Source organism: Electrona antarctica, assembly GCF_951216825.1.
Source record: "Electrona antarctica genome assembly, chromosome: 19".
In the NCBI taxonomy this organism is placed as follows: domain Eukaryota; kingdom Metazoa; phylum Chordata; class Actinopteri; order Myctophiformes; family Myctophidae; genus Electrona; species Electrona antarctica.
The window spans coordinates 10,817,869-10,843,651 of record NC_136800.1 but is presented as its reverse complement, the minus strand read 5'-3'; the positions used below and the strand labels follow the sequence as shown (position 1 = coordinate 10,843,651).

Below are 25,783 nucleotides of genomic sequence, written 5' to 3'. Positions count from 1 at the left end.
GAATTTCAGAAAGCGGTGGCGTTTTAAAAGCATTTACCCATGTGAACACACCTGTAATTGGGTTTACTTTCAATCCCCCCTAAACACCGGCTTGGTTGCACTCTTCTGGTGTTAACCCATTTTGTGCGAGAACCCCTTTTGGTGTTTTAAACATTATGTTATAATTTAGCTATTGAAAAATAGCAGATCTACAAGCTCATAGCGCGCCACCGAGTGGCGCGCTACGAGCTTGTAGGTGTGCTATTTTTGAAAAATCGTGAAAATATTTATTTCAGAAAACTGGAGGATTTAGAAGATTTAAAAAAAAATGGAGGTCCGGCCTAAATGGGTTAAACACATTTAAAGGGTTTCCAGGCACTTTGTTCCGACCGCGCTCCTCCACCAAACTTTGCCAGACCCTGGCATGGCAAGTGGTCCCTACGACCTGCTGGGGGGCTGAATCCCCTATTGTGCTGCCACTGTCACGCTGTGTTAGCCCCACAATGGCCCAAGATATTTTATATGAAATTTGCCCTGGCCAGTGATTAGTGGGGACCAAGTTAAGTCATAGCAACAGAGAAGTATGCGTTGGCTGGACCCCGCTTGTCGGCAGACGGGGAAATCCCTATTCAAATGGTTTAATAAAACAATCTAAAGGGCGTGTGAATGGGGAAAAGCGCTTTTTCTCCTGCTTAATCTCATGGTTGCGGAGATATTGTGCTCCGAGCAGCGCTCAGCGGGGAGCGGGGCTAAGGTCCCCCCATCAACTCCATTTACCACACCCCTGCTTTCTTTCTGGGCCAGAGTTAATGATATACCGGTGTGCTAACCTCCCTCCCCCAGCATGGACAAACATGCGTTTTATGAAAAGCAGAGACCTCTTAGCACATCCTAAATTGTAACACTTTCTCATCCTCAGGTCATGGGTCATAACCTGCATCGCCTGACCTTTTCCTGGTGGGACTCGCTTGGATGGTCGAGTATGGCTTCTGAAGTGGATTTACTCATGTAATGAAAATGGGAGGCCCTCGAGTTAGTACGTCCTCCACATTTTACACTTTTTGACCATTTATCTATTTTCAATCTTCAATGTCGGGGAAACTCCTTCAACAACTGATTGGAGAATCAAACAATAACGGCTACATATTTTACATATTATGTCATTGGATTTACCATAAACCTTCATTTCATTTTGTTTTATGGCTTCAAGTAAAGAGCACTGAGTAACAGTGCATGCCCATGCCTGCACGGCTGTTCATGCCTGTGTAATCGTGACTGTCCACTCTCTGTGGCAACGCTGGCCTCGATAATGGTGTCATGTAACTCATAACCTATCGGCTGATTACAGTGCAGATTGGCAGGGCCTCTGCAAGAGCCACACATGCTGAAACGCAGTCCTGGGATCAGCTCTTCTGCCCGACTAAAGAAGAACACCTGCACAGCCCTTCTATAGACTTTCATCACAGGCAGATTCCAGCGGTGTATGTTTTGACACTTTGGTTAATGTAAATTAATGAGTGCTGACGCAGACGTAGCCTGAAGGTAGGGCTTGTGATCAGGGCAGAGCGCAAGAGAGGCGGAGAGAGAGAGAGAGAGAGGGAGAGGGAGAGAGAGAGAGAGGGAGGGAGGGAGAGCGAATAGGTTGACTTTACAGGCAAGAACCAATTAACTATTGCTTGCTATGTCTGTTTCACAGTGCACAACGGAGTGTATGTTTGTACGTACAGTATGTGTATGTTAGTGTGTGGTCATTTAGATGTTAATGGAGTCCATGTTTGTGTATTTGTGTTGTCATGAGAGGAGACAGACTGACTGAAAGCGTATGATAATTTCCACAGGCTGTTGCCAGTACATGTAAAAAAAGGAAAAAAAGAAAATAAATCCTTTCATGATATTTCAACTGTGGGGTTTAGGCAGCAACTGACAAAACGTCCTCCTCTCTGTGTTGGTCCATAATATGTTCAATCATGACTGTCAAACCAGTCTCTAAGCTCCTAAAGTTGACCTGCATGGGCTGTAGTGGGCTATAACTGACAGATTATGTTGTATACTTCAGAACTCTACATACTGTAGGGCCCATACTGCTGTACAGGTAGGAGGGCGGATGGAGTAAGCCGGGAACGAACGTTTAAACATGGTCGCCACTATAGGTGACTGGCGAGGCGAGGCAGGCAGGCAGTGCATGCATGGAACACTTCATTTTGTCTGAATGCCCCCCCCCCCCCCCCCCCCCTTCACACACAAACATACACAGTCTCGTACAGTCACCTTTAAGACATACCGGTATGTGGCCTACTGCCGCTTCCAGCGTCTTCCTCAAAAGGGGATGAGGAAACCAACATACAAGAGTCTGCATGGACAGACAGACATACGCCAGCGAGGACAATGGCCCCGCGATGCGCAGACAAACACAAGCATCAATCAAAGCCAAATGAAATGGGAGCCCTCTCCTACTAAGCCCTATCAAAGGCCCGTGAGCCCCCGAGTCACTCTCCGTGGCCTCCGACAAAGGCACTTAATCCAGCCACTTTGACCTCTCACATTATTAAGGGCCCTCAGTGACCTTAATCCAATCAAAATGATTTACTAAAGCCCAGATCCAAAGAGTAGCCACCTCCCCTTTCCAGTCAGTGCCCCTGCAATTTAGACCAGGGAGGTCGAAGCAATGTGATGGCATTTTGCACCACAATGGGGTTTGGACTGTGAACCCCCCGTCGTTACCCACCCACTTGAGTTCAAGCCTCCTCTGTCATTGTAACAACTGACTCAAGAGTGTATTAAAAACAATTGCCCCAACTAACCTCATATCCCACCACACAGTAAACATCAGCCTTTCTGTAAGACAGTTTGACAGGTTTAGAACCCACAACTTCACATCACATCAGTTCTCATGCTCATTCAGGACCAGGCAAACAAAAAACAAGTGTCCTCCTGGCACACTATTCTATATGAAACATGCCTTGTGGATGGACATGTAACATGTACATACAGTATGGAGACTACTGTCAAGTAGGTTTGAAGCCACGTATAGCCACCCACCTCTACACACACGCGCGTGCGCGCGCGCGTATAGAGTGGTCACTGTATATATATATATATATATATATATATATATATATATATATATATATTATGGGGGGTTTCTGCAGTGAGAGCCCATTATTAAATCAGACTCAGCATATGTCTGCAAACCTCCATACAAGAAGTTTGGAATCTAAGGGGGAAACATCCATTTCGGTGAACATGGCATGATTAAAAGTCTTGTGTAAGGAACTTCTGAGGAATTTAACAAACAGAAGAACAATCGAAGGGGATTCCCTTCTAAGAAAAACTCCAACAAGACACAACTCACTCTGCCTAATTCTGCACATACATTATTCCATGCATGCAGACCGCTCATTCACTCTGTGAAGTGTATTTGAACAAGGATTTGAGTGAATACAGTGAACGATGCACACAGGGAGTGTAACACCTTTTAACAGATTTGCACAGGAGACAAAAAAAGATATATATCACTTCTTGTCCTTGGATATGGATGGTTTATGTTTTGTGAAGCACTGAAGCAATATTTATACCTGCAAAAATAGACACTCTTGATTGGCTATGTATGTTCACAGTGAGACAATGGCATATGAATCATATGATAAAAATCACACCCGTGTGAACTGAGTGGTGCAACTACACATTTATTGTTATAGTTACTGTTAGTACTATACTATAGTTAGTAGTTACTGCTACTAACCATAGCAACCATGCTCGTTTTTTTGGTACGAACAAACACAGGTACACGGGTACAAAGCCAGTTGTTGGAGTGGTTTACACCACTCAAAAATGAAACATATTGTATAGCCTATACAGTATGTTTCATTCATATAAAACTAGTTCTATACAGTATATAGGACTAGGTTATTTAGAATATCTAACTATAATGAATGATAAACCCAAAATAGGGACGCCATGGTTAATGGGGTTAACTTGACTCAAAATGTCAGCCATATAAGGAAATGCTAGCCAAGGAAAGGATTATGCCGTGTGCTTTCCATCTCCCAAGAACTTAAAATCATAAATGGTGAAAACACCAACCCCAGCTCTTTATGTCATTTGACTGACAGAAGAGGCGTGTGAAAGATATTGGTTTCAAATGGAGGAACAGTAGGCCTCTTGCACAGTCAAATGACATGACGGTTACCGTGTGATCAAAATTGCAGACCTATGATAACCCATTGTTTTTAATATACTAAGTGCTAGATAATTACCTTTATCTAACACTGGTCCAAATATGGCCAGATTGTCATTGACGGTGGTGCAATTCCAGCGCCGGCCTCTGAACTGGTGTTGGCATTCCTGGATGCCAATCTTCACCCCTTCTGCCACGCTGGGCATGATCTCCACATAGTTCCGGCAGAAGCGTAGCTGTTTGGGCACCAGGCCAGGGATACTACCACACAGGATAGGTTGGGTGCCCATTGAGGAGTACTGGTGGCCCACTGCTAGAGACCTACAGGAGGTTGAGAGATTCACAGTTAGTGTGGAGTGAGTGGATTCTGAGTACCTATAACCGTGAGAGTTTTCTCGGCATGTTATAATAGGTGTTTTTAATTGGTGCACTGACATTTCTGAACAGATTATATTTATATTAAAGGAGCATTCAGTGATTTGGGTGATTTGGAAAAAAACCCGGTCCACCCGGTAACAAGATGTGCACATGTACACGCTCTACAGTGGGGGAAGTACAACAGACCAACAGCACATGCACCAATGCCCGCCCCTCTCATCCTGATTGGATGAAGGCTTTGCCACCCAAAGCCCAAACCGAAACTAGGGTTATTTTTTACCCCAGGGGCTCACTGGGGACAGGGAGGAACTCCTTATATGGTCAGCACACTTTATAGTAAGGAGGATTATCCAAAAAATAAGAAAAAATAAGTGATATTTGAATTAAGTGAAATCACTGAATATACCTTTAATATGTCTGGGTCCCCACCTACTCACTCAGGGTTGACGTGTCACACCTGCAGTGACGGGAGGGGCACCAAAATGTGGTGTTTTGATTGGATAATGGGGGCACTCCCTCATTATAAAATGTTCACATGACCTGATGAAGATAAAATAGATCGAAACGTTTTGAGAATTCTCAATAAAGAACGTCTTTCTTGTACCTGTGGTGTGCGGGCTCCATCCAATATCTACTGGTGTTATAATAGGCGAACATTTTGTGAAAACAGCAGATGTACAAGTTCCCAGCACATTTGCCATGCGACACATTGTGAGCTTGTAGATTGGCTATTTTTTGGCTTTGTTATTGTATAGGGTTTAAGTGGTTGATGCAACATTGTGCAGTGTACTGCATCTGTCTGTTTTCTATTCTGTCCAAAGGGTTGTATAGACCAGTGCTTCCCAAAGTGGGGTCCAGGGACCCCCAGGGGTCCTTGAGGGAGTTCCAGGGGGTCCCCAGCTAAATGATAGTTTGGAACCAAATGGACCCTTATGGGTCTGTAACTCTGAGAGTGTACAAACTACAAACGGAACCAAATAGTATACTGTATACAAGCAGATTCTTTAAAAAGAATCTGCCTAAAGATGATGTCACTGGTGGACGGGTTTCTGAACTGCCCACAGCCCTCCTATGAGACAGACTGAGTAGAAACACATTGTGCCATTTTATCATGATTATTAGTGAGGACCTCTTATATGAAGATAGGTTGAAAAGTGGTAAAGTGGTCCTTTAACATCTGTGCCACTGTGCCAGTCAAATCCAAATAGTAGGCCTAACCTAAGCTGGAGTATCTCAAATATCCCAAATAAAAAGTGGGTAATTACATAAATGTAATTTGTGGATATACAGACATTGTAAAATATACAGTATATGCCCAAAGAAACAATTTTTTTTCCCAAATGTTTTTTATCCCACGATATCGCAACCCATTTTTTCACCCAGTGTCAATTATCTAATGTAATCCTGGGCGCTACACTTCCTCTGCCAACCTGGGGGGGGCAGAAGGACTGACCTCATGCCTCCTTCTATGCATGAGGAGTCCAAGCTGCTTCTTTTCAGGGGGGAGTTTCCCCGGCCGGACGTAGCGTGTGGAAGGAACGCGTTATTCCGACCAGTTCCGACCAGGATTACTGCATGTTTTTTGTGAGGGTACCTAGCGGGAATCGAACCCAGGACCTTCTAGCTGTGAGACGACAGCGCTACCGAGTCCGACTGTGCCACCGTGCCCCCTTCGCCAAATAAACTACATTTACAGACAGCGTCAACAGAAATGCATTGGCAAAATCACCTTCCCACAAACTATTGATTCATAATTTCTTGTCAAAGTACAGTTTTGTGTGCATGCGTGCGACACTGCGACGTGCGTGTGTGTCTGTGGGTGCGTGCGTACGTGCGTGCATGCGTGCGTGCGCAATGTGCATGCACACACACGCGTTCCATTTGTTATATCAGATGCTACCATTAGCGATCAATCCGTTATCCCTTCAACTACCCTTTCTGCACACACCTGGCCTTTGTGAGCATTGAAATTGCAGACCTACTACCACAGACGTAAGCATGGCTACGGCTTAAGATGAAAGTCCACAACACACCAAGAGTGCTTCATAGAACCTTAAGTTGACAACCTGGAAACCTACACCTTGTTATTAACTGTCCACACACTTAACAGGCCCTCAGCTTAGGGTAATAAGAGTGCAAACCCCACATTGAAACTTCACAGGGTGTATTAAGTGTGACTCTGAACCCAGCCCTCTTCGCCTTTGAGGGGGGTATTCTGGGATGCAACAAGTGCAAACTTGGTGCTTCACTGATTACATCTCTCTCTCTCTCTCTCTTTCGCTGTGTCTCTCTCTCTTTCCTCTCAATTATGATTGTTTATACCTCATAACCATGGCAAAGGGAACAACCATTCCACTGTATCATTGTAGGCTATATGTCATGTGATTGAAGTAGACTTTAGCGGTGCTTTTAATTGTAAGCCTGTGCGAGCCTGGGAGTGCATATTTGCATTTATATACATCATGGCTTCCACCCATCGGTGGAAAATATCAATAATAGGTTGTTTAAACATAATTGACCTCATAAAAATGAATATCAAATGGTGGCATTGTATATGAATGAATGAATGTTCGTGAATATTCCTGAACTACTGACCTATCAACTCTTTGCCTCTCACAGAACTGTTACCCTACATCAGTGCTTTGACAACGCTTTGTACTCTCTCGGAACAGCTAAATTATTTGATCGCTGACTTCCTATTATCATTGGCAAGGCCACTGTAGAGTAGCTACAAAGTAGCTTGCTGGCAATCCAGACAAGCCTTCATTCCACATTAACTGTCTCTTTAAAAACCTAGTATTAATGACAGTAATCTGATGATCCTCCTCCTGAGTGATCTGGGCATGATAACAGGGGCTGTATCGGTTTTTTTGCACAAAGGCAAAGCCAAAGCAGGTGTGAGTGGACAAGAAAATCCAAAGTGTTTTTGTTTTTAACCCTGAGAGTGTAAAAAATGTACCCTTTACAGATCCACTTGAAAGCTATTGGGGGTTAAAGGAACACTCGTGGTTTTACTGTGTAGTCCTGTGCTGCTCAATTAGCTCGCTGTATGTTGACCTGTTCAGTGATGTTCAAGGACTAATTACTGATCACAGCAAGATTAAGCAAACTCCCGACACCCACCTCGGGGCTCTTTCTTAAAAACCTCACATCCCTTAAGAGACCTCCACACAGCCACGTGACCCTTGACTGACTTGTTACCCTGTGTAAGACACGGTGACCTTGAATACCGCAGTGGGTCCATTGCTTTTCAAACTCCAATGTTGTACTTGCAGCCCTGCCAAAACTCTGGAGCTCAACTAATGTGTTTTTAAGCATGGACATGAGAGATCCAGTAAGGATGCCCAGTTAAAAAGAGGAAATCACACGTTTTCTTTTTGTTGTTGTCTGCAACATCAATGAGAGTGAAGGTATCAGTAAACACAGGAGACACTCCTATAACCAAACTGACCTCTGTTTGGCCCTTGTCAATCCGCACCCTAAGGCACTATATGGGCAGACCTTTCACAACAGAAACCTGAGTCTGCATCACAAACAGACAAGACATTTGCCTCTCCTCCAATACACATAACATGCAGAGTATAGCCATGCAAGTCATCACACAGATTCATCAATATACAAGTGCGAGCAGAATAGATGTTCTCGGAAAGAGGGGGGGAAAGCGAAAAAAGAAAACTAGTGCCGCAGGTTAAAATATTTGACACGCAAGTTTTTTTTCCTTTCTTTTCTGGAACCTCCTCTTCCTCCCCCTAGAGATCCTATAATTGCACAATGAAGTCACGTTATAAAATATAATCGAATATCATCAGCTTTTGCATCTCCAAGTATATATATATATATATATATATAGAGAGAGAGAGAGAGAGAGAGAGAGAGAGAGAGAGAGAGAGCTATGGTTTTAAACACACTGTAAGAGTTCGCCTCTTCTCGAGGCGGGAAGAGACCATTCTACTATAATTTATTCTGTGTGGAACACTGACTGGAGTTTCCTTCAGACCTATAGGTGATGAGTGAGAGCAACAGGTGTAATCTGGACAAAATAAAGCACTGGGGGTGAGGGTCTGTGGTCTTGTGTCATTCTACCTGCATAACAATTCAAAGTTTGGATTCAGTGGGATCACAAGACCATGCTGAGTCACCCAGATTGGACAGTTCCACTCACACATGTCTACACAGACTCACTGTCTCTCAATGCATCCCCGTCACCTCTTCCTGTGTTAGGAAACACCGAGAGTGGAGGCAGCGAATGTTTCACCACCAAGGAGGATTTGTGATTCGAGATCTCTACAGCATGGAGAGCGCTGTTGTTGGATAACACTATCAGCTATAATAAATCTCTATGTACAGTAACTGCTGGTATTTAGGATTTACATTTACAAGCCAAGGAGGAAAATACAAGTTTTAGACATCCTCTGATTGCACTGTTTTCACTGTGCCCCTATCACAGCCTCAACTGAACCATCACTGAGTCGTCTGAGCGATAGATACCACCTCTGAAGGAAGTGAGTTTTCAATTTGTAACCAAATCTGACATTAATAAAGCAGTGGATTTGTAAAAACCTCACCAAAAACCATCGTCATATTTTGCTTACTGTTACAGGTGAACAGTTGAGAACAGAAGGTATCATATTCAATTTTAGTCTCAGTATAGAATCTTTTTCCCTCTCTCATCTAAGTGTATCCAACACAGGTTTAATGCATATTTCAGCAAGCCCAAGCACGGTGCCTTAGAATTACCACTTTACTCTTGGGCCCTGGGGCCTTGGAGCCGACTTTGACATCAAGAGAGCATGTTTGGGAAAAGGAATGTGCGGCAAGCTTTCACCTCCAGGTATTTATCTTCTAAGGTGGGGTGGACTGGGGAGGGAAGGGGTTGGTGGGAGGTGCAGTCAGGCTATGCCATGGCAGGTCGAGAAGAGGCAGACATGAACCTGTCTTAGTCCTTCACCAATCCCCCCACAGAGTAGACTACTGTGTTGAAGGAGTCTGATGAAGCTCTGATGGCCACTCCGAGCTGGGTTCACTGTAACTTCTGTCAGCAGAAGACCACCATGCTGGTTTTCATAAGACTGTAAATGTGTGACAGCCCTCGGGTAGCTGACAAGCTGTATGCAAACACAGTAGAGACAGTGTAGCCATTAACCACTTAAAACCTTATATACAGTACAATGTGGTAGCGAAACAGCAGGTTCACAACAGTGTAGATTACCTATTTTCACCTAATGTTCACCGATTTCTTTTTTACCAAATTATCACCTATTTTCACCAAATGTTCTTCTTATTTTTGCTGAATGTTCGCCTATCATCATGTACATTACATACCCAGAATCTGGATGTTATTGGGAATGGGTTGAGTTTCCAATAAACACAATACAGGCCGTTGCTCTTTAGTTAGCTATTGAAATGAAAACAAAGCTCAATATGACGTTGGGTACTGTATATATGCCGAGCTCAGTGGTGACTTCATCTCTGCTACCTTTCCTGCACCACACTCAGAGGTTGTTTTTATTGGTTACAATGATACAGCAAACCCATAGCTGCCCTTTTTTACCTTCTGTACTAGTTGTATGTAAATTGAATACCCTGACATTGAATGTCCTGACCCACCCACTGATAGCACATCATAAAACTCCTACGTTCATTGATGATTTGATTTACCGTGACAAAACGAAAAGCTGACGTCCAGTCAGTGTGAAATGACTGGCTGGTTGGTATCTTTAGCCTGGTAATAAAGAATTGTGATAGAGAAATAAAACACTTATTTGTTGTGACAGAGAGGTCACCAAAAAGTCATCCGGCAATTTCTCATAAGTATTTGAACCCTCTATTCATTTAATTAGGTTGAATAAATCAATATTTCATGGATCAACAAACAGAAGATATTGTAGTTTTGCAGAAGTTGGCTGCTGATGCTCATTTAGGTCCATTTGGTCCAACCTGTGGACTTAAAGCTCCACTATTATATCTGGATTCCCCTCCAGCAGAGCATGTAATTAGGTTCTCATCAGTAGAACCACCAGGGGACCCATTAAGGAAGCTAAATTAGGAGACATGTAATCCCAAACCAATTTCATGTATTTCAGAAGTAAATCTTCATTATTTATTCAGCAAATATACATATTTGAATTATTCTTAGGCCTATTATCTGTTCGTTTTCTGGATTAGAGTGCAGGTTTAGGTGAAACATTAAATACATCTGCTGATAATGCCTGATTTATTTGTATTTTTTCATACCTCTGATGTCAAATACTGCTTCAAGTCACAGAGAGTTTATATCACTTTGCTCAAAGATAAAAGCTATACAAAAACTAACATAGGCCACATAAATGTCAATATTATATATCAATAAATACAGATGACACATTTCAAGAAAAGAAAAAAAGCTCAGTTGAAGCTCAATTAATTTCATATAATCCCCCTATGTAGGCTACAAGACATTTAGGCCTAATACGATGCAACGATTCATATAATTTTAAGGTGTTGGTGAACTATATATATATATATATATAAAATATTTTATAAGACACATTAGGAATGGATTGTTAAAAGAAAAAAAACGTTTAAATAGCCTATACTACGATATACATGATGTTCTTATTCTGCGACAATTGACCCACCCACACATGCACGAACGAACGAACGTGCGCGTGCACATCACACACACACACACACACACACACACACACACACACACACACACTGCACCTGCTGATGTATTTTTAAAAAACATCTCTAAAATGTATATCTCTGCACTCTCAAAATAGCCTACACAATCAACATACAATTAATCAATTAGGCTAGACATTTGTCATTGTTATGTTATTGGCAGTATAGTCCGGGTTAGATTTGAAGTTCGCAGCCACAGGCTTTGAAATCGATAACGTCATTGACTCACGTGCTGATTTCTCCTATAGAATTCCACTTGTCCATCAGGCCATCCTGAGATTGCACTTCAGTTGTTTAACTTCGATAAGTATACCGGTATACGATAATATGGCGGACTCAAATTAACACAATTTCGATGCCATTCATGCGCACACAAACCAAACGTCACTCGTTGACATGCTGCTGCATGCTATTATCGCACACATAGGAAATATAAAGCTCTAACGACATAGGATCATTTAAACAAAAAGTAAAATCTGTCTCAATTTGCACAGGACGGAATAAAAAATAAAACTTACCACCAGATTGGATAGCTTGCCATGACATGCGTAAGCCCACAGAGCAACAGGAAACATCCAGTGTATATCATCCTTAAAAAAGTTTCGCAAAACATCTCCACTATAGAAATGCCTACATGCGCGCTCCGACGCGCACAGTTGTTTTAAGTGACGAACAAAAACAAAATCCTATATCTCTGCACTATAAGGAATAATGACTTGTGTCCTCTGAAACCTGCGGAGAATCTGTCTTTTGCGACTAGTCGTGGCAAAACTCGGGAGCCAAATATTAAAAGTTAAAAGCTGCCTGCTTTTTTAGGACCCAATCAGCAGGTATTGCCAAAGGGGGTATTCTGGTGATACTGTTCCCTTGCGCTCCGTCCCTGAGTGAGTCAGTTTGAACGCACTAACTCGAATGAGCCAATTTTAAGATGTGTTTTAGTGCTCATTGTGAATTGGTCGCATTAGCATGCTGTGCGTGTGTGATATATAATGTTGTTTAAGGGGAGAGGGAGGGTCCGAGGCGTTTTAAATAGACATCGGAACCCCCGTGGATTGCGTAGCTATAACAACCTGTCCGGATTTCACTCCCTGGTTTGAAGCTTCTAAAATGCAGAAATAAATGTGTGAATTGCTTGAGCCCATTATTAGGCTCATGAGTTCTTTATTTGGCCTCGTGTGCCTTTATGAATGAGTGTATTCGGAACGGTTTTTTTCTTCTAATTGACTTAATATGTAATTTAGCCTACAACCCAAACGAATTAAGCTTGGCTATAATTCAAATGCAAAACTAAGGCATCAGCATTGCATATCTATAAGATTTAATTGAGGTTAAATCAAAGCTGGATAAGCCTTCTATATAACGTTTTTAACAAAATAGTTGCGATATTGAAATGAACAAATATGCCTATATAAAATATTAAATATGTATATTTAAATTCTCCCATTGACATCGTCATCCTTTTTCCAGATCTTCTTTCATCTCATTTCAGGCCACATATAGGCATTAATTGACGGAAACGAAAGAAATAGAGTTTCACCCATTAAATGGTGTGTATTTAAAGTTATTGTAGCATTATTTAGGCATGAAGAGCCTGCATGGTTGCAACATGCACCTGCATCATATTCATAAACAAACAGTATAGCCTAGAGGAAAGATTCCTAATCCAGGCAGTCCAATAAATGAATATCCGATGGCAATATCCGACCGATGTAGCATTACCCGCGCCGTTTAGCGTCAATGGAATGCTGTCTGTCTGTCTGTCTTCCCCCTTTCAATGTCAAGTGTCTCATGCGGCTGATAGGAAGTAGGGCCTAGATGCAGTCTCTCCATTTATAGGCACTGGACTGGTGCTTATACCTTGCTTACAAAAAAACTGCTTCAGTTACGTAATGCAGACCTGTCTGTTTCAACAATATACTACACCTTATTTCATGTAGGCTACATACATTTTTTTCTGCTTATAGGCCTATTGCTTTGGGGGAAATGATCAGTTAACGAAAGCTGCAACGAATTATAGGCTATAAATGTTTTCTTTTTATTGCTTCGTTTAATCGTTTCCCCCCCACATTTAAGTCGGTGCAGGCTTAAGTCTAATATAGCCTTTTTCATTTTTGCATTAGGCCTACACTATAATTAAGCTAGCAAAATTACCATAGCATAAGTGCACTGCTGTTTGTTTTAAGTAGCCTAAGGATGCAACCAGAGCAAAAGGAATTAATTTAGCGGAAGCTTTTTATTTTATTTTATTTTTTAATAAAGGAGGTTACCTATTCATTATCTAATTTTACCCCAAACTCACAATAATAATTTAAGTGCAAGTAAAAACCATTGCGCCCCCATCCCTTAAAAAAAGAATGGGAACAAATAACAACTTTCTTGGTTGTAAAGGGAATTTAAGGAAATGACAATATTTCTTTTAGAAAGTATGGCAACTCGACCTGGCATTATCTGTGAAGAGTTGTTTACATGTAAACCGTGTAAACCAACCCAAAACAGTAAAAATTATAGTTTTAGGCTAGTGTGTAAAATAACATAAACATCGTAAACAAATACTAAAACTTGGGCTATTGCATTAGCCTGCAGAAAATGTGCTGTTGAGTATCATATTTCCAGGCATATAGGGAATTGAAAATAATGCCATTATGATTGCACCAAACAGTGACATTTATCTAAAATGTATATAGGCCTAATTTCAATCACTGATTATGAGAAACAGCTTGGATGTTAATGCCATCTAGTGGAGTCATGAAGAAACACAAGCAAGTGCATTAATTAAACAGTGGATGGAGACTGCAGCTTACTCTCACTGCGGCTATTTAACAACAAAATGTGATACATTTTTGGCAACAACAAAAACTCAACAAAAACGAGTCACGACTTAATTGACTCATAACGGCAATTAAGTTTAGACTCAAATTGATTCATTTTTAAATTGAAGTGTGCATGTTGACTGACCAATATCCTATTAACTCCACGCATTCTCTCCCACGTCAAACGGGTCAAACGGGTCAGTCCCTGACCGAAGGAAGCGCATCGTATAGAATTAGCCTATACTATAGCCTAAAAGGCCCACACGTCTAAAGACAAATTGTTTGATTGACCAATTTATTCAATGCCACTTATAATTTGAGTGATCCAAGCACGTTCTAAAATGGAGTGGAAACCACCGCAGGGAGCCAGCTGCCTCCTGGCCTGCAGGTGTTGAGTGGTGGGCTGGCCTCCAGACCTTTCATTATTCTCAAGGGGGCAACGCAGCTATGAGCCTATAGCCCATATAGGCTCTTTTTTCCAGCAGCTGTCAACACTGGCTGGCACAGAGGCAAAGTCAGCACAGCAGGGCAGCCCTGGGTGTTTTAATGCATGGGGAAAAATGTAATGTCTGTTCAGTTTATACATCAGCCATGTGGCAGGTGAATGTATGCACAGTAGGCTACAGTGGAACTGCCAGGCTGCGACAGCAGTCACACACTTGTATAAGCTATATTAGCCTAGCATAAAACCATGTGTTTGTGTGTAAATTTCACTTGTGCATAGCGTTGAATTATGCAGGGCGTGATCGTGTTTCAAATGAGGCAACCCCCACAAGAGATTAATATCCCCAAAATCATTCCTGTCATGTCATGTCATACTGTGTGGCTGAGCCTGGCATGCATTGAGAAATGTGTCCTCTCCTAATAAACCGACAATAAGCCATCTACAGCTCGGCCTCTTGTTCGCCATGTGACATGTCCATTCAGTTTTTCCCCTTAGCCTTGAACAGAGGGACAATTGTGCCAGCCATCATTCATGGCACCTCTGCGTGCCCACGGTCGGTGACCTCACTACAATGATGATGTCATTGAGCAAAAAAAAAATACCGCTAGGCCCATGTCATGTCCGGAGCGAACGGGCCTCGCCTCTGCCCTGTATCCCACTCGTAATAAGCCACAGTCAGACTGGCTTCCATTGACATAAGACAGACTAGTCCCACCACCAACATCATGCAACAGAAAAATATCAACGTAATCACATTTTTCCATAAATGTTTCCCTTATGTGTGACTGTGAGTGAGGGTTGTTATAGGTTGTTACCGATCGGTGTTTCGCTCATGTTTGCGTTCATGGGTCTATAGAGGACACATGTGACATACGATTCACGAAGTATTTTGTGAAGCCAAGAAGGCTATTATATTCACATGATTCACATGATGGAAGATGAGTGACTGTGCAAATGTGTTTGTCCCACTAGATGTCACTATTGTGTTATGAAATTATAATGTGACTGAACTATACGAGAGATCATACAGTGAAATGATTATCAGCCATGATGATAGATAGTGCCCTACTTTAGAGACATACAAATAGCCTAGGCCTGGCCTAGGCTATTTGTATGTCTCTAAATGTTATGATGAATTGAACAAGGTGGACCCTCCTGTAAACAAGTGCAGTGCTTTATTGGTTCGTCCACTCACAGTTTTTTGTATTGAGTTGTGCTTGAAATGTACTGTAATTCTGCAAACTGTTAATAAATACTTCAATCAATCAATCAATCTAGTAGTGGCGGTGCTTTTAGTAACTATATCAAATATGACTTATTTTATTCTTATGACCTGACTCTGAAGTTTATTTGTGTGTGTGTGTGTGTGTGTGTGTGTGTGTGTGTGTGTGTGTGTGTGTGTGTGTGTGTGTGTGTGTGTGTGTGTGTGTGTGTGTGTGTGTGTGTGTGTGTGTGTGTGTGTGTTAATCATATTTTACTGGCAGACATGGAAGTGAATAGCAGCATTTCTATATCATTGCTTGTTAGTGTTGTGCTATCTAAGGCAGGTTGAGGAGTGTGATGAACTTTTCCTTCCTTCCTTCCTTCCTTCCTTCCTTCCTTCCTTCCTTCCTTCCTTCGTTCGTTCGTTCCTTCCTTCCTTCCTTCCTTCCTTCCTTCCTTCCTTCAATTCAGATACACATGGCCACCAGACATCATAGAAACTCTGTAACAAACAGATCGGATTTTTAGCGGCGTTTCTCCATCGGTTTTCCAAAAAACGCGTCCAGTGTGCAACCACCTTAACCGATGGCAGTATCAGATATGTATCTGTTGTTGATAAGCATACAAGTTGGCTATGTTGGTGTGTTGGTTATCTGGTATCGGGTACGGTCGCCCCGGCCTAAACCATCTTGCCCCTCGATTTCTTTTCCGCCGACCTCACACCGACCGCTCGGTGCCGCGGTTCTTGTATTCTTTATTTTGTTTTACTGAGATTAAAGTTAGAAATAACCAAGTTTAGGGTTAGGCATAGTTTTACTGGGGTTAAGTTTAGGTATAGGGTGAAGTTTAACAGTTTAAGCATAATTTACTTAGGTTACTTTAGGAATACCAGGCCGCGCAGTTCCGCCGGCTGTACGCCTGGGGCGAGTTGGTAAATGGGCGACTCGTCTGGTATTCGGTTATCTGCAGTCTACCAAGCTGTAGATTCTGAACATTTATTCCTTGTATTGGGATGTATTTGTTTCCCTGGCACAAAAGGGGGAAATACAAAAAACTAAAACTAAATAAACACATATCGGTATTGGTATCGGCTTTCGGCTAAATTTAGATTTTAAACATCGGTATCAGGCCTCGGCCAAGAATTTCCATATCGGTTGCATCTCTACTCACAATGTGTCGGTTACCATTCAACCTCTGCCCCAAATTTCTCACATCGGCCTGTTATAGTTAACCTGACTCCGCCAGATGGGGCAGCAGAGAGTACACTGGGTTCCCCCCTCCTGCTCCCATCTGGGAACTCTCAGGCAGACTTGATGCCCAGCCACAAAACGGCCTGGCCAATCAGCAGCAGCGTCTAGCAGCTTCTAGCAGCAGCTTCTAGCTTCTAGCTGCTGCTGATTGGCCAGGCCGTTTTGTGGCCGGGCATCAAGTCTGCCTGAGAGTTCCCAGATGGGAGCAGGAGTGTACTCTCTGCTGCCCCATCTGGCGGAGTCAGGTTATGTTATAGTGCCACCAGGATAAATGTGATTATTGAAAAAAAAAACAGATTTATGTTCAAACATCTAGCAAATCGGTATTCGGTACATTATCTCTAATAGTCATCATATCATGTAATCAAGACAGATCCGTCTGTCTTGATCCGGCTAAGATTGGCTTCCAAAGTTTGCAGGGAGTGGCCCCTTTTCAACCAAATGCCTCAAATCATGAACGCAGCGTCCAATTGTGAAACTTTGCACGTTTTGCACATTAACCACCATACCTTCCCTGACGGAGACCTGTGCTCAACCTCGGTTCATTTATTAATTATTGGTTTTCTTTTTTTTTTGCAGTCCTTCATACTTTTAGCTAGAAACTCCTTTCCAACTCTACAATGTTTGGCATGTCTTTATTTTTTGAGATATTTAATCACCCAAAAATCGCATGAATTTTAGTGGAGCCAGATTAAATCCTAAAAAAATGACGTCTAAACTCACTACAACCCCAAAATAGAGTATATAAATTGAAAAATTCACACAAACCTGCTGAATGCTAAGGTAATTATCTAAGCTGTAAAAGCCAATTTATATTTCTTGCTGTATGACCATTTGAACAGACATGCATGTTCACTAATTAACTACACCTGCCACTTTTGTGTAAGATTAGGTCAATCTCTCAAAGGCAGAAATGTGACTGTCTCATTCATGTTTTACCATAGCAGCTCCTGTTTTACCTAGCATCCATACATTTTCCTGTTGCAACCAATTTTACCCTAACAATGCTTATTAGACCCTAGTTTTACCATAGCAACCACATATTAGACCTATAGCAACCATCAGAATAATAAACCACCTGTTTTACTGTAAAAAAAAACAACAACCCTTAAAATTATAATTTATGCATTTAGGAAACGCTCTTATCCATACAGAGAACACAGGGTTCATGTGTCAGGCAGTGTTCATGTGTTAGCTGATCTGAGTGAGCGGGGAGGGTTGTATATGGTTCGATCAGGCTTTGAAGGTATGTGCATTGCCATGCCTTTGGTTGCCTTGTATGCCAACGCCAGTGTTTTGTACTCAGTGCGGGCAGCAACTGCGAGCCAATGGAGGGAGCAGAAAAGGGGGAGACTTGAAAAGTTTGACTGGACCAGGGGTGCTGCTGCATTCTGGGGCTTAACACTACTTAACAATAACAACATTTGCACTATCAACTCTCAAGACACTACTAATACTTAACACTATCAACACTCCTAACACAACTAATACTTAACACAATCAGTAGGCCTAGTCCTACTTAACACTATCAACACTAACAACACATTTAGGCATTTAGCAGACACTCTTATCCAGAGCAACATACAATAAGCGCGGTAATCACATACATAGAATGCAGAGAGACAGTGTAGTGCCTCGATAGGAAAACTGGGAATGTAGGATCATAGCAACCCTCATCACTCCTTATAGGTTTCATGACATTAATTTTCATTTATTTTTATTTTTTATTTTAGGTTGTATGACCTCAATTACATCCAATAAACCTGAACTTTGAACATTCAGTGGATTTCTGGGGTCTGGAGCTTTCTCTGGGGTTTGGAAGTCTTTCTGAGCTGCAATGAAAACAGGCAAAACAGTGAAAACAGTGACATCTGCTGGCAAATCCCATTGACATATATGGGAGTTTCTGTCTCTTACATCACAAACAGCAGGGAACTCAGAGCACCTGTTTGAGCCAGATTTTCTGTGGTGTGGGGTTACACCACAGAAAATCTACTGAATGTTAAAAGTTCAGTTTTTTTGGGTACAATTGAGCTCAGAAAACATACAAAAATTAAGAAACATTAAAAAAAAAATATATATATATGTTACAATCCCTTTAACAACATTATTAACTACTACTGGATACCAACAGCAAGCCACACTGTTTTTCAGGAACCGTATTTTGTAGTTGTCGTTTTCTTCTTATTTGTTTTTAAAAATGTCATATCAATATTTTTTGATCCAGTTTATTGTATCGTATTGTATTTTTTTAACACGTTTTATTTCCACTTTAAAGAAATGTCCAGGTCTCAGACACAAGGTGATGGCCCCACAGACATGGGAACCAGGGAAGTGGGCAGGGCCAACTATCTGCAGGATGGGCATTACCATAGGCGTTGACATCCCTATCTCCTCCTTTGGCTTCACAGCAATACAGGGTGTAAAAGCACTATGATAAGGGGAATCTTATTTTGTACACAATTTTTTGGGTCTTTTTTGGAGCATTTGTTAGATAGATGTAATAGCAGCAGGAAACACAGCGAGAGCAGGGAAGTGACACACAGCAGCAAATAGTTCGCAAATAGTTTTCATCAAATGAGGTACGATGCACTCTAACCGTTCGAGGGTCAATTGGGGTTAAAGGTCTTCAATGTTTTTCAGGCCCTTGTATTAAAAAAATGCATATATGTTTGAGAAAGTCTCCATGCAACTTGATAAGAGGCTTTCAAAGATAACTCACCATATTTAACAGAACATTATCAGTACATGTCATGGCCGAATCACAAGGTGCTTAAGACACAAAGCTGTATCAGTGCTGAGGTCACAGATTAATGATGACTCTGAGACAGCAGAGTCCTCGATCTGGGGAGACAACAGAGCTTTAACTAGAAAAAGTGCCCCTCGGGGCACAGGTCTCCACCAGGCCAGGTCAGGTTGTGGACTCCTGGTGGCGCTATAATAGGCCAATGTGAAAAGGGTGCCATTTCTTCATATGCCTTTGATGGAAAATGGATGATTGAATTGATGCATTTTGTTCCAAAAATGTGTTTTGCAAAAATCCACCTGTTAGTGGTGCTATAACAGGCCAATGTGAAAAGGGTGGGATATATTCCTCAGCCTAGTAGGAAAGTGCGTGAAAGATTTCACGGAAATTGCATGCAACGTTCATGATTTGAGGGGCCAAACAGGCCAATCCTGTAAACTTTGAAAGCCAATTATAGCCAATTAGGATGGAATATGAAATATCGGACAGATCCGTCTTGAACACATGATTATAGAGATACTGTGTAACGATTTGCGGGATTTTTGGACAGAATCTGGAGGAGTAATAAAAATAAATAAATACAAGTTTTACAAAAGTCGGCCTCCTGGTGGCGCTATAAAAGGCAGATGTGAAAAATGCAGGTCAAAGGTTTGTCCTTGGCCTCTAGGGAGTGTGCATGCAACGTTTCACGCAGATGGGTGCAGTTATAGGTAAAAAATCACACCCGTGTGAAGTGAGGGGCGCTATATATATATATATATATACATATTGTATGACGTAATTATCAGACCAAACAAACATTAAACTCTGTCCATGTCAATGGCGTTTTTAATGTTTGTTTAAGGAAAAACAAACATTAAACCTGTATAGGAGGGGCTAGCGGCGCGCCCCTCAAAAATGTGAAAAGCTGCCTCATGGGGGCGCTATAACAGGCCGTTCTGGAAAATTTGGGGCAGAGGTTCATCGTTGGCATCCAGGGAGTGTGTGTGCAAAATGTGGTATCGACCAGGTTAACGGTGCCGAAGGTAAGCTTGTAACGGACAGACAGATGGACGGACACACACACATGGACGAAGTGCAAAACATACTCTCTCTCCATACCTTCGGCCTGGTGGAGATAATAATGAGAACATGAGAATTATGAGAGCCTATCATTTTAGAGCCCAGCAACGTTCTTACACACACACGCACAGAGATTATTACGCACGCACGCAGAGAGAGAGAGAGAGAGAGAGAGAGAGAGAGAGACAGACAGAGAGAGACAGAGAGACAGAGAGAGAGAGAGAGAGAGACAACCTGCCTGTACATTTCTTATTTTCCCTTTCACCTGCATTCCCGGACAATTGCAATTTATCCGGGTCATCCCAGGTCACGATCAACTGAGAGGGAGGTAGCAGTGACTACAGCCGTTCAGCTGGACTCTGTCTTGTTTCATTAATGCTAAGTAAAGCAGATCATAGCATTCTATCAACACCACCTGCTGGTCAAGAGCGTGACCCATTCACTACTGTATATCTACCATATCGTCTGTCTCACACTGTAACCTGTAATTTCCTGGCACCTTACTATTATTATTGTATTACTTTTACTGTTGGGCCTGTGTTGTGTCAATGGAAATACTTTCCCTATGGAGAGTGAACTTGGATGAGTTGTAGAGTTTGAGCAAAGGCAAATACAAATTTGTCATTCTGTAAACATCGCTCAAGCAGGGCGTTCCACAGGTTACTGGGCAACCACAGAGTGGATCATATCTTGTGGCTTTGACGGAGAGATGAAAAAAAAAAACCTCTGTGGTTTGATATAAACGTCATTGTTTTGCGAGTTAATAGAGAGGAAGTGTAAGTAGTGCTTGGGGGAACAAAGCCCTGGGCTAAACCCACTGAATGTATAAGCAAACATAATAAACCAGAAGATATCTGTGGAACGATCATTTCCTTTAAACCCACACCAATAACACGTTATCTTCAAACAGGGCTTTCTAGAGTACACTAGTCTATTAGTACATTTGTTCACTTTTGTGTTCACTTCTTCTGGAAGCCTATCTTTATCTCCATATATTTGCTAATGAAAACATATTTTGGCTCAATGAAATAGTTCTAGGAAAGCAAATTAATTTCATGTTCAATTATCTAGCCACCCATATGCTCCGAACAGCAATGCTGCAGCACTGCATTAGACAAATCCTACTTAAACAGACATTTTGAGAAATGGACAAGTCACTACATGCAGACACATACAATTTGGCTCAAGTGTGTCATAACATTTCACTAGAAAATGTGCACGGACCATAGGTTACATGCCACAAATGAAGCACTGGGATTAAGTTCCACTAAGGTGTTTATTGACAGGGGAGAGTTCCTTCTTTATACTACAGCTACCATCTTTTATTCCTACACAAGGTAAATGTGGGTGATACCATTAGCCTCATGCTGTAAATGCACCAGCCTGTTAGGGCAACAATGAGCCATATAAGTTCCAAAACATCAAATGTCATGAAGTAATGTATTATGTTATGCAGTATGTAGTGCTGATGTTGCCAAGGACATGACATGTTGAGTGTTTCTTTTCTCTTCTTCTTGCTGTGGGTTATGAGATGGGGATCTTTTACTGTACATCGCTTTTCTTTCCAGCATGCTTCTCGATCTGCTCAACTTCACTTCACTTCGCTTCACTTGCCGGGCCCATTGGTGAGTTATGACAACTGCAAGACACACTGGTGGGACACAATCAAAGCAGTGGGGGGGGGGAAGGGGTGACGGTGCATGTACTGTGGTTTCAAAAACAACAGCACCGACTCAGACGTGACTCGTCCCGAGCCCCGACCGATCCTGAGAACTGCACAACGGTGCGCCCGACGCCTGAAAACAGCAGAGAGTGGCGCAGACGCACCGTCAGCCTCCAAACCTAAGCCACAAATTATGTCTGGTGCATGGAAAAGATCATGTGGCCCTGCAAGCGGAGTGGAAGGGTGGTGAGAGCAAGGAGGTTGGTGGTAACTGGGTTGGGATAGGACGGATACGATTTACATTCCTCTCCAGGGATGTGATATCAAGACAAGGTCAGACCAAGGCTAATACGTAAGACACAGAGAAAGAGGAAGGCGGAGCCTGCATTGGTCTGGGCCCCCACTTCACCCTTTCCCTCAAAAGTGGACATAAAGAGACAAACGTATACGTTCTACAAAACGTGACACCTTGCATGGTAACTCTGGACATTGCATGTTAACTGACGGATATATACGATCTGCTCCGTACTTTCTCTCCACTCAACTAACTAATTGTATTTGTTTGGTCACTTGGCAGAAGCTTTACAGTGCACGCACACACACACACACACACACACACACACACACACACACACACACACACACACACACACACACACACACACACACACACACACACACACACACACACACACACACACACACACACACACACACACACACACACACACACACACACACACACACACACACACACACACATGCATGTGCAATTGAAGTTTTGCCTCTACTGAAGGAAATACCTTGAAATCCATCAACATCCTACAGTGCATTCCATCTCATTTGAATAGTCTGTGCACAGAAGTGCTCCTAACCTCAATGCCCAAAGGAGCCTCGTTGTAATTGCAAAGAAATGTAACACTACAGGCTAACGCTGCTAATCCAGTCTGCGTATTCCAGTCACACTAGAATTTGACTTTCAACAGAAAAAAGGCAAGTACACGCCCACGCTTTATTTAAGGGTCATTTCTTCAGGACATTTGATATTCCTGTTTTCAGAATGATCTGTGATATTCACATTCCTGAGAAACCGAAGAAGAAAAAAAATACATATGTATAATACTATTTAAATTAAATGTTTTTCTATCCAAGAGAGATAGTATGAAAACAGAAAGAGGGACACAGGAAGGTACAGTTAGTGAGATGGTAGGGACAGCAGGACTGAGGGGAAAGTCTCTTGACAGCTCAAACAGATTAGTGTCCATTACCAAACAAATTTCAGCTAACACCTACAGCACTTTTGACAAGCCATACAACCCTCATAGGAACGCTTAACAAAAAAAGAAGAACATGCCTTTGTCTTCATTTGCCATGTTCCCTGGACACCAGAATGAAACAAGCACTGTTTTTTTTTTTCATTGCCTTGTCGGTGAAGAGGAGGCGAACGTTTAGAAGGGTGTGGGAATCAATTATCCCACTCAAGAGACATGCAGGACCAGTGGGTATTTCTGGGATTAGTGTCCATTCTTGTCATGTACTGACAAACCCTCCAGCTGATCTCCTTAAAACCAGGTGTTATTAAGAATCAAGGCCCTTACTGGGGGCCTTTACCCATAAGTCTTTGACTCACTATACACTTTTAGCAATGACTGATGAATAGCTCCAAGTACACACCTGTATGAAATCTGGAATCATATTCACTGTGTGGATTAAATTACGTTTCACACTTAAAAAGCCTTAAAGTCTTAGACAACCTTAATGGAGCAGTAGAGGATGTCATCATAGTATAAACGGCACGTCTGCTTTGTGCGACAGGCGGCACAAATCAATGGATCCATTTGGTATATTTTTCAGCTATCCTTGCACGAGCTTGCAAACTAACCCGTCTTCATTTCTCATGCATGACATTTGCACTCATACGCAATGCTCAATAGTGATCTCTGCAGAAGAGAGAGATTAGACGTCCAATTTGATATGAAACACACTACAGCAATTATCTCTAGATCATTTGCAATGATCCCTAATTTGGGATGCAATTGTGTTCAAGTAGCCACAGTAAACAGAAACTTGGCACATAGAGCCTGTGTTGGCCCATCTGTTGATCTTTTCCGACGTGTGATGAATGGGGTTGATATTGTTTGAGGTTGGAAATGAATAGAGATCCTGGCAGGAGTGCTCCCCAGGTGTAGCTGAGGGAAGCTGGATCCGTCCCAAGTTCAGCTATACTGCCTAATTTATGTTCCGTAGTACAACGGTGTCATGTCCTGAAAATAGGAGATCTACAAGATCCCAACACGTCACATCTGTGGCGCGTTGTGAGCTTGTAGATCGTCTATTTTCATGCACCATACGACAAAGTATAAATCAGGCTTACGACTGTCGTTATGTCACTTATGATGTGCCAGAAAGCAAGGTGTGTGTGGACATAAAAGATGTCAGGTGGTAGCTAAGCCACTGAAAGGTGTTTACACAGGAGTTAAGTAGGTTGTCCCTGACTTAAGAAATCAGCCAGCAGTCATTGGATGGTATTCACTAATCAGTCCGTCAATTTAATAAATACTAATATCTATAACACGTCATTTCTTTCCTACAAAAGAATGCAGTGATGCAAAAATACCATTAAATAAACATTTGAGAGTATATTTTTGAATATTATTAGTAGTTAAACACTGTGATATTTGAATCTATTTGATAATGCTTCTCCCTGTCCCCTTTTTCGGCATCTTGGATGTCAAATCGGACAGACCGGACTATCGTACCACGGACTTGTGCGAGATTGTGCTACTGGCATAATTTGCTGGGTGTTCATTGTTCAACATTGTACAATTTGTATGTTGTACATGATACACAGATGCATTTTTTATCCAAAAGCTGAAAATAAACAGAACTGAGTATGAAGTGAGTTTTTTTTGTACATTGCCAGTATTGTACACAATTATATATATATCTCTCACTTGGGAATACTTAAAGAGAAAGTTAGGTCTCAATTATCTACTGTTATGTATAGCTTTTAATGTTATGTCTTGACCAGTAAATGTGATGTTAATGTTTATCAACTATGCGATCACATTTTGCCAAAGGGTTCAGAATTCTTGCAAGAATGATTGATAGTTTGCCATTTGATTTATGACTTTCAATATGATATTTTGCTAAGTGATCAGGCTTAAAGGTTTCATCTTTAACACTCTGAATATAGCCTAAAGTTATATTTGCTGACAAACTCGCTTTCTTCATTATGAACTACATGTGAACTTGTCTCAGTTTGTGATTAGGTGAAACTGATCATGTTGTCTTTCAAAGGCAAGACTAGACTGATATTTAACTTTGAAGACAATCTTTAACCAAAACAAAAACGTGAAACACAACCTCCTGTGATATATGATGTTACATGTATTGTTTGACTG

The 25,783-nt window shown here is 41.8% G+C and overlaps 1 protein-coding gene across 1 annotated transcript in view; it reads right to left on the bottom strand.

Annotated features, from left to right (window-relative positions):
• Nucleotides 1-25,783, bottom strand: part of wnt3a (wingless-type MMTV integration site family, member 3A) — a 93,450-nt gene that overhangs the window by 4,933 nt on the left and 62,734 nt on the right. Inside the window, exon 2 of the mRNA XM_079488821.1 lies at nucleotides 4,236-4,477. Coding sequence (XP_079344947.1) covers nucleotides 4,236-4,446 — 211 coding nt within the window. The 5' untranslated portion in view covers nucleotides 4,447-4,477. The remainder of the gene's footprint in view (nucleotides 1-4,235; nucleotides 4,478-25,783) is intronic.